Source organism: Vulpes lagopus, chromosome 7 (genome assembly GCF_018345385.1).
Source record: "Vulpes lagopus strain Blue_001 chromosome 7, ASM1834538v1, whole genome shotgun sequence".
Lineage (NCBI taxonomy): Eukaryota > Metazoa > Chordata > Mammalia > Carnivora > Canidae > Vulpes > Vulpes lagopus.
Genome location: NC_054830.1, coordinates 87676161 through 87686998, shown reverse-complemented (window position 1 = coordinate 87686998; position 10838 = coordinate 87676161). Strand labels below are relative to the sequence as shown.

The 10838-nt window shown below is 33.1% G+C and overlaps 1 protein-coding gene across 1 annotated transcript in view; it reads right to left on the bottom strand.

Annotated features, from left to right (window-relative positions):
* Positions 1–224: 224 nt before the first annotated feature.
* Positions 225–10838, bottom strand: part of CAAP1 (caspase activity and apoptosis inhibitor 1) — a 49492-nt gene continuing 38878 nt past the window's right edge. The window contains exon 6 of the mRNA XM_041764116.1: positions 225–4194. Coding sequence (XP_041620050.1) covers positions 3848–4194 — 347 coding nt within the window. The 3' untranslated portion in view covers positions 225–3847. The remainder of the gene's footprint in view (positions 4195–10838) is intronic.

Here is a 10838-nt window from a genome sequence, read left to right as displayed (position 1 = left end):
GCTCAGCCATTGAACACCTGCCTTTGGCTCAGGGCTTGATCCTGGATTCCTGGGATCAAGTCCCACATCGGACTCCTTGCAAGGAGCCTGCTTCTCCTCTCTCTGCCTGTGTCTCTGCCTCTCTTTTTGTGTCTCTCATGAATACATAAAATCTTTAAAAAATAAAAGGAACAGAGGAGAGTTCTGTTTTTCACTTTAAGTCTTGGGGGAAAACTTTATTAACTTAAAATTATCTACTTATTATCATGAAATTAAATAAAACAATAAATGAAAGATAAGTTACATTTATGGGCTAATGCAAATAATTCTATACAGTATACTTACCAAATGATCCTGACAATAAAGACTCTAACAGGCAAAACTCAAAAACTCAAAAACTGGATTGTAGTTCATATCCAGCAACACTGGAGTACAAAAAAATGATTAAACAGACTACTTCATTTTTGAATCAGGGGAAAGGGGAAGGGAAGAGGTAAGAAATAAGCTTACCAAATTGTATAGTGTTCTGTAGTAAAATCACAGAGTATTATAGCGAAAGAAATCTTCTATATTGGCTAACAATTTATTTCCCTCATTTTACAGTTACTTGTCCAGGGTTACACAGATGGTTTGTGCAGAATCAGACCCTCTGCTCTTAACTCTCACATGCTTTTCATTTCATCACAATGCATTTTTAAATAATGATTATGAAACAAATATATTTGTGTTCCTAGTTACATATTCATTAGTACTTTTTTTGTTTTAAAAACGGAGTCTACTTGAAAGAAAATATATAGAGAGAGGTGATTGTAGATCCAACAAAGGTATCACATAGCCAGGCTACATATGTCATTATGCCTTGTTTCATTGACTGGAAATGTTCAAGAAAGGCATTTGATAGGGAAAAGAGTAACATTAAAACAAGCAAATAGGGGCACCTGGGTGGCTCAGTGGTTGAGCATCTGCCTTTGGCTCAGGGCATGATCCCCAGGTCCTGGGATCAAGTCCCACATCAGGCTCCCCCAGGGAGCCTACTTCTCCCTCTATGTCTCTGCCTCTCTCTGTGTCCCTCATGAATAAATAAATAAAATCTTAAAAAAAAAAATAACTTGCCCCTCACCACAAAACATGTAAAAACCTAAGTTTTAAGTTAAAGCACATTGGTGTTTTACTTAAGCATTAAACAAGTACAATAAAGGAAAAATATCTGTAACTAAACTCTTTTCCTACTTCTCATAGGATGGAATGGAAGGAACTGAGAATTTTTGAAATTTTTAGGCTGTCAACTTTATTTGGCCTAAGCTGTGGGTTCATTCCTTCTTTACGTACCTTGAAATGTGTATTTTCCTGCAATTTGTATTACTGTTCAAATGATTCAGAACACCCCAAATAGCTAGTCATGCTCTAGAATCTATAATTTGCTGAAAGTGGGTTTTGGCAACAATTTCATAAGGAAAAAATACAGTGCCTGATAGTTTAAAAGAACTGATTCAACAAAAGGATTAGGGGAGGGATTCAGTAGATTTTTGATAAATAGTATGTTACACTGGATACTTGGTGTAATAGGTTTTTAAGATATATCTGAGTGTGTGAATTAGCAGGAATATCAAAAAGTGGCCCAAAGCTAATGCAGAGGACCCATTATTATCAGTTACTACCTATCATTCAAGTTTGGGTCAAGTTCCTCATCAAATATCAGGAGGAACTTCAATTTGGATAAAAAATAAGGCTGTCAAAATATTTTTTGCTCTTCTAATTTACTAATTACACATTACATAAAAATTCTCCTTACCTTGGCAAAAGGGAGGAGCATAAAAATTAGTAGCACCAAAATCGTCATGATTAGTCTATTCTGTGCTAAAATCTATACTATAACATTCCTGAGTTTGAGATTCTCAATAAGACTAAACACCTCAGAGGTATCTAATAAACACCTGTAAGCTGTTGATTTAAGTGGCATTAGATCAATATATAGTATTTTCCTATTAGGCTTTCCTAAAATAAACATATTCCTATTCTCTAAAGCTATTCATTTTTCAAAAAGCTCTTGTGTCTTTCAATATTGAAAAAAAAAAAAAGAGTAAAAGGAAGAGCTGATTTTCCAAGATAGGAAACTAAGTGGCTTCTAATTTGTTCAGCTCATTCTACATCACACATACTACTCTAGTCAAATGGCCTCTAGACCATTCTGCAACTGAACAGAGCAGACACAATGCTTCATGAAAGTGGTAACTGGGCAGCTACAAAGCACTCAGATCCTTGTTTACTACTGTATATTTAATCACACAAATACCACCCACTGCATTTTATAATTAGTAAGCAGCAATAGTTTGTTCCATACTACTTTGTTATTATTTTAACTTTTGGTTGGAATAAAAAATTATTTTGCCATAATCAATGCTTTTTCATCCTGAAGCAGTAACTATGAGAATTCATTATTCAAATCATACCTGCATTTATCAGCCTAAGAGAAGTACTTCAAATGATATAGGCCTGTGCTACATTAGGAAGGTTCCAGGAAAAAAAAGAAAAAAAAAAAAAGATAGGATTATTTAAAGGCAGGTTCAGAAACAAAAAAATAAATTTGTAACTTTGCAACTCTAATGTTTCATAAGCACTTTCTATTTCCACAAGAAACTCTAAAAGTTATATATAATTAAGCCAGCTCATAAAACACAATCCTAGCAAGTTTTATGTATGAGGAAAATTTTCATACATTAGCAGAGCATGGTTTACAAATAAAATATACTATATTTGTTAGCAAGTATAAAAAAGGTGGTTTCAGATTTATATTTTAGGAAAAAAATTACTTTATTTTAAGAGTCTCTACCTAAATTTATTTCAGTATCAAACAACTACAATTAGTGATGGGGCAAAAATCATCCATTACTGTGCAAGATGTTAATTTATTTACAAAAACTATACAAAATTAGATTAATTATAACATTGACTTATCAAAGCTTCCTGAAATTAATTTTGCTTTTGGAAATGTATCAAAAGTCTTCAGATCCAGAATGACAGTCTTTATTATTTTTAATTCATGGAATTATAGCACATCAGATCTTCAAGCAAAACATGAAATAAAAGCCTGTACAATAAAGTATTATTTTCCTGATAGCTTGGAATGTAAATTAAAATATGTTCCCTTTTTACTGAAGAAAAGAACTTGAACGAAGTGTCCAATAATATCAAATACCTGTTAGAATGGCTTGTCTGCTAGAATTAAAGTAGGGCGATTACTTCTACATTTTTAAAAATGGCCTTAAATTAAGTCCTTTTTTTTTCCTTTATAAAAAACGTTTTTCTCAGCCATTTCAGACCTCTAAGCCTTACCACAAAAAATGTTATCAGTTTTTACTAGTAAATCCACACCCACAGAAGGGGTCCTTAAGACAGACTTATTTTAGAAGTGAATATAAGCATGACTAAATTTCTTAAATTGTTAACAAATCTAGGAGCAATAATTTAATATTCTACCACAAAATATAGGTAGCCTTAGGAGCAACATGCTTGGTCAATCTTTCTTAAGCTTTTAGGCTGGATGCCAAAACATTTAAAAATGAAGGAAAAAAATTACAGTGACTCTTTGCTAATGGCTTTTCAGATATTAATTTGCAGATATAGCTAAATGCTCAACTAACAAAGTATCCAGGTTATCCAATGATATTTGCCATGTTCATAAAGCAGTAACATATATATAAAAGTAACAACAACCAAAAAAACCACAGGTATTTTAGGGTTAAGATGAGTTTATCTAATAAGGATTACATGAGAAATATCACATAAGACCCAAAATAAACTTCATATACAAAATTATATGATGTGACTTTGCTCAAACACACCTAGAATTCAGATTCAAGTCAAATAACTAGGCTGGCTTTTTTATATCACCAGCTTTCATTAGGGCTTTAATAGCTCTCGCCCTCATCTCAAGTTCTAGCAGCTCCAGCTGCTGTGCGGAAGGCTGAACATCTTCTGGTGGAGGAACAGTCAGGGTGGCTGCTTTGGGTTCCTTTGGGCTAGACTCTGCCAGTCCCAGAATCTCATTCACACTTTTCTCAATGTCTTTCTCCAGGTCATCTATCTGACCAGCTTCACTTTGGACTGTATTTTCTGGGACCTCAGGAGCAGCAGCTTCTTCGTTGCATGGGCCTTCTATGTCGCTGTCATAAGCATCTGCATTTATACTGAGTACATCACTATCTTCCCCTTTGCCTGTAACAAACAAAAAAGGGGAAAGAACCATGTAACCTAAATGCCCTGGTCAAAATTTCCTTTCTATTTGTGATTAAAAGGCTACTTTGATCCCACCTCCCACCATGGAGTCCCAAACACATTCCATAATCTCTATCCCATCCTCTTTTCCCCTGATTCCTCAACTTTGAAAACAGATATAATTTAATATAAATTTTAATGTATTTTTCATTCCAATTTAGTAGAACATGGAAGCACTGGAAGATTTATACCACCATACGGAGTTCCATGATCTCTTTTCCTAATTATATTTATTATTATTTTTCCCAACACTTTATACCACAGGGAACCTTCTACAATACAAAATGAAAGCTGATGTTAGAACCCCTGAGTAAAGCACTGTTTATTAATGAAAAAGTAAAATTCCATTCTAGGAGTTGTTTAAAATACTTTGCTTTTTATAAACTACAAAAAAGGAAAAATATCATTGGCAAGCTGGACACCATGTGCACTGCAATTATCCTAAATCTTTTCATATGCTTTTTCAAACACTTTGTTCTAAATCAATAAATTAAAGGAGAATGCCTAAGGCCATTTTCTAAGATGAAATAAGTTTTCATCAAGAGGATTTTAATTAATAAAGTTAGTACACTATAATTTTTAAAAATGCATTTGTTATAAAACTTCTATAACTGATGCTAAAACCTTGAATCTAGACATAAATTTACAGCCCTCAATTACCCTGGCTTTGGACATTAAGTCCAGCTTGTCATTTAAACTTTGACATCTCCATCTTTAAACATTTATATCTCCAATTTATTTATCTTTTAAATCTCTAACATGTTTTAAGTCATGATCCCCCAAATGTTAGCTCTGCTAGTCTTATACAAGAAAAAACTTACTGACATATGGAAAATTCTCATCATACAATGTTTAGGGAAGGTAATAAACAATTCTACTCCACTGGTTTTGTAATAACAATTTACTGACCCTGACTGATCCTCCTACATCCTAATAATTAAAAAACTACTCCCTATATCATAATTAATATGGAAAAATGAATCAATAAATTATATTTGTGCCTACAAATAGAACTTGTAAAAAAAAAAAGGTTGAAATTTTAATTATTTGATACCAAAGAAGATTTTACATATCTCCCCCAAAGCGACAAATATCTCCAAACAGCCTTAAAAAAAAAAAAAGGAATATAGCCCTTTGCATAAAGGAATAATGCTTTATAGAAGTATTGGCAATTTGAGACAAAAACAAATTAAGTGAAGAGCTAAGTTGTTCAGTTTCAAAAAGTTCATTTTCATGCTTAGCAGTCTTTAATCTAAAATTCTAAATCTGTACTCTCTGATCCTAGGGGAAATCTGTAGTCTGTTCAAAAGATTTTAAAACATAACTTTTTGAAAAACAGTAACTTGTTTTTCAAACTAGGAGTCACTGCCTGATAATGAATTAAGAGCAGAAGAATATAATGGTGGGTGGGGAGGAAGGAGGTCTGAAAGTTGGAATACCTGAATTCTAAATCTTACTTTGCTATTAAGTAGGTGATTTTGGGCAAATCACTTACCATCCCAACTTTCTCTGCTATAAAAGTTAAGGCAAATTGTCCTAGGACATCTCTAAAATACAAGCCTAGTAATACAGTAAGTCTATATAAAATGGCAGTACTTTATTTTCCTTTTCTCCCAAGATATGGTTACCACTTACCTTTCACTTAAAACATTTATCACTTGGATAATAATCCAAAAGAATTTCCTATTGACAGTAGTAGCCAGTGAAAGATAAGTAACATGTCAATAAATTATGCTCTACTTAATTTTTTCACCCGTTTTTTTTTTTTTTTTAAGATTTTATTTTAAGCAATTTCTATGCCCAACATGGGTTCAAACTCACAACTCTGAGATCAAGAGTCATATGCTCTACTGAGCCAGCCAGGAACCTCCCACCTTCTTGACAATAGATATTCTAGAAAAAAGAAGTACATTTACAACGTCCAGGCAATATAACTGAAGCTCACTTATCATCTTGGGTCCAGGGTTCAATGTGTAATGATATAATTATGGAATCCCTTATATGCTAAATCACAAATTTTGAAGTAGCTGTACTTTTATGAAATTAATTTGCTTTGAATTTATCTGTAAGTATATAAATAACAGCAAATCTTAGAGATATTTTCATTAAGTGGAGAATCCACATTAGTCCATCCTTTAGACACACATGGCAAATCTTGTAGCTAAATATCACTGTCAGATATCAGTCTATATTTCTTACCAAAAGACTGTAAGAATATATGAGTGTGTATAAATATTTTTTTAATGGGATGTACATTATGTTCATCTTATTTTTGCGTGTTTTTCCAAATACTTCAAACGGCTAAGAACCACTGAGCTACATACATTCTCAACTAATTCAGATATTTTTAAGCCTCTTTATATAAGCTTAAGAAGCAACCACAGCTAAAGAGTTCTGCTCTGAGTTTATAATAATAAAATCCTTATTTTATAAAGTTACTGGCACCAGAGATTCAGGATCGAAATGTTTATATATACTCTCCATGGTTTTTTTTTTCATTTATATATTCTATGGGTTTCAAAGTTATTAGTGGGCAGAAGGTGGGCTTTACTTTATTTCTTTAGTTTAAACAGCTATGGATATCCTATAACTGAAGAAATGGTCCTCCATAAATTTGGTGTTCTGTTTACATTTAAAATTATTCAAAGTTGGGGTGCTTGGTTGGCTCTGTCAGTAGAGCACACAACCCTTATCTCGGAGTTGTAAATTCGAGCCCCATGTTGGATGTAGAGATTACTTAAAAATAAGCTCTTAGGGACACCTGGGTGGCTTAGTGGTTGAGCGTCTGCCTTCAGCTCAGGGCATGATCCTGGGGTCCCAGGATCAAGTCCCGCATTGGGCTCCCTGCATGGATCCTGCTTCTTCCTCTGCCTGTGTCCCTGCCTCTCTCTGTGTCTCTCATAAATAAACAAAACCTTAATTAATAAACAAACTCTGAAAAAAGATTTATTTTTTTCCCTTTATGGATTCTCTGTAACACAGTACCAGTGAATGCATTCACAGATTCCATTTGCCTATGATACCTGCACATAGATGCCAAAGCTTTGTACAATTTGTATCTGAAGTAACTTAGCATAAGCACTTCATTTCACAATGTGAAAACAAGTCAAGTGACTTGTACAATGTAACAGGACAAATTATTTGAAATGTGATCTAGGATCATACTTCAAGTCTTTTCACTATTCCTTAATTTTCATCATTTTATTGACTTGTTTTTTAAAGCATCATTGGCAAATACATGACTACACTTCCAAAGATAATTTATTTACCTCATCCTTAGTATTAGGAATTATAAAATTTTTTCTTATCAATTATAATCTTCAAGGTAGAAGAGGGGAAACTTGTACATTCTTTTAGAAAGAATATCAAAATGCCTCATTCAAAATCCTTAAAATTATCAGTCTTGTCATATTCTGTCCTTCCACACCCCCATTCTGCATGCATGTATGCATGTGTGTGCATGTGTCTTAGGTTTGTTTTTGGTTAAAATTAAAACTTTAAGGGTATGTGTGTGTGCATTATCTTAGGTTTGCTATTTGTTAAAAATAAAAGTTTTAAATATCCAATTGGAAGTACACAAATGTACAAGAATTATTAATCACAAAGATTTTGAGGGATAAAATTTTAAAAGAATTTTTAAGTTATGCTAGCATATTTAAACCTCAATAGAGCCTACATTCTACTTGCTAATAATTCAACTTAGAATAGTTTTAATGCATAAAATGGAAGCATATCTAATGAGTCACTGCATGCTTGTGAAACTTAATAGTAAATTATTAAATTAATCTAGGAGACAAACCCTAGAACATGAAATAATTAAATATCTATCCGAATTCCTTTGGAAGATGGCAAATTGAGCACACCTATCTAATTCCCTTCCCTACCAAGAACCCACTGAGTGACAGAAGACAGATACTAAAAATACAATAATAGCATAAAAACTGTAAAATAATTGAGGATAAAACTAACAACAGTCCCACCTAAGTAAAACACAAAATGGAGAATCCATAAAGGGGGAAAAAAATTCAACAAATTTACCTATTTACCAAATAGCAAATTTACCTAAATAAATAGTAAGACCTCGGGGGTGGAGGGCAAAATCAGAGGTACTCTATAAGAAAATATTAATGAAATACATTTTTTCATGGCAAATATAAGAATACAATGTCTAGGTATCATTAAGAAACAACTAAAGACATGGGCAAAGGGTAGAAAAAAGTCAAGCATTTCACAAAATCTGAAATACAAACCATCAGAAAATATATTTAAAAATGCTCAATGTAATTTCTAATCAAGAAATGCAAATTAAAAGAACAAGATATTATTAATTCATTAGTAAAAAGAGGAATTTTATACATCTGGAAAAATTTAATAAATTCATAAGATGGAAAAATGATCAAGACATGATTAAGTCAACAAAGTAAGCTAATGAGTGATAATCATATTTATGTTAAAAATAACATGTAAATTATTAATAGAGGTTACTTCTAGTGAAGGAAGTTAAAGTTGTAGGGGAAGAGAAGAAAATGAATTTTTCAATTTTGCTCTATGAACATACGTATTTCTTCAACCATTTCTAAGAATATAACCTTGTGAAAAGTTAAAAAAGAAGAAATGAAACCATAATACTAGATAACAAAAAAGGATATCATCTAAAAAGACATTTTGCAAGAGTTTTACAAAATGTAAGCAGGCAGGATAAAATTAACAGAAAAAATAAAAGCAAAGCAAAACCATAGCCAAAGACATCACAGATAAGTATAATTCTTAGTCTTAGAACCAAGGAAGAGTTGGCTGTGAAACACACAATGAGATAATTAAATTAAATTGATTCAGAATGGTTGGGCCAACTGAACCCTTCCTACTTTCCCTCCCTCTCCATGCCATAAGCTCAAGCACTCTACTGGGAGGCCACTTCATCCACTTAAAGAGCTCTCCTAGAAAAACATATCTAAACAGTTACTGATGAAACCCAAACCAGCTTCCAGAAAAAACCCAGCTACAATAAATGAAGAAACAAGACAAACAAAGGATGAATAAAGAAAATTTAGGGACCAAAGATAATAATCCAATGGGGGAGAAGGAAGGGTGGAGGAGTCTATTTAATATTTAGAGAGAGACAGAAGTGGACCCTACAGACATAAAGTACAGGGTGTAGTGAAAGAAGACCTGAGAATAAGAAATGTTAGAATTTAAAATATAGTTATCAAGAGCAAACATTCAGTGGTTGCTGGAAGACACTGGAAAAAATGGGGGGGGGGATGCTCTAAACGTAGAAAAGAAATAAAAATATGTTTAAAATATGCTATAAAAGAGATGAAGATGAATGACCTATGAGTCCAAAAACCTAATATAATTAATTTAGCAAATATTACTGAGCACCTACTATGTAGAAGACACTGTTTTAAAAGTTAAGGAAACATCAGTGAATTAAAAAAAAAAAGTCTCTGCATTAAATTTAAGTCATGGGAAACTCTATAAATTCGTATCAGGTTTTATAAAGAAAAATAAAGCCAAGATAAGAAGACAGTAGTAGGATGCTTTCAGAGAGTGATCAATGTGATTTGGTAAGGTAATATTTGAGCAGAGAATTGACTAAAGTGATAAAGTCAAAAGACAAAAAAAGAGACAGTGGAGAGGGAAAATAAAGAAATATGAGAAAAAAAAGTGATCTGAGGTAAAGAAGTTCTTCACACTGAAAAGGCTTGCCAACTGCAGTGTATCATATCTAAGATACATCCTGTAAAAAATCAGAACTCAAGGGTAAAAAGAAATTCCTAAAAATCCCCAGAAGAAAAAGCTAGATTACCAACAACAGCTAGACTCAAGAAATCAAGAGCTTTCCTATCAGCCACTGTGGACAAGATATCAAAATGGCTATGAACATGATCACAAAAAGAGAAGTTGTGGTATATTATGTGCCTCAAGGACACGACATTGCTTCTAAAATATTGTCAAAAAACTGAACATTAATCTGATCAAGCCTCTATATCTAACTACCAAGTTAAAGAAAAATAATATTAAATAACACAATGGGATGCAATCAGCAAAATTTAAACTGAGCAACTCTGGACAACCTGGTTTCTTCAAGAAATAAACTGCACAGAGAGGGAGGTAAAGGAGGGTGGGATGGAAAGGACAAGCATACACATTAAAAAGAAACTCAGTATCAACCAATTATAATGTAGGGAGCTTATCTGGATCTCCATTCATACGAATATAGTTTACAAAATATTCTAAGACGGGGTGCCTGGGTGGCTCAGTAAGTTAAGCATTTGACTCTGGATTTCAGCTCAGGTCATGATCTCAGAGTTCTGAGTTGGATGAAGACCCATGTCAAGCTACATGCTAGGCATGGAGCCTACTTGGGATCCTCTCCCTCTGTCCCTCCCCCCTCCCATCCCTCTCTCTCTTAAAAAGAAAAAAAAAAGTTAAAAAAAATATATATATAAAGATAACCAAAGAAATTTGAGCCTGGATACCTAAGGTTTAAAAATATTCTGTAACCTTTAATGATGGATTTCAACAATAATTAGTAGCTATTAAAGCCGTTAGGTGGTAGGGTGACAACTTATACCAATCAA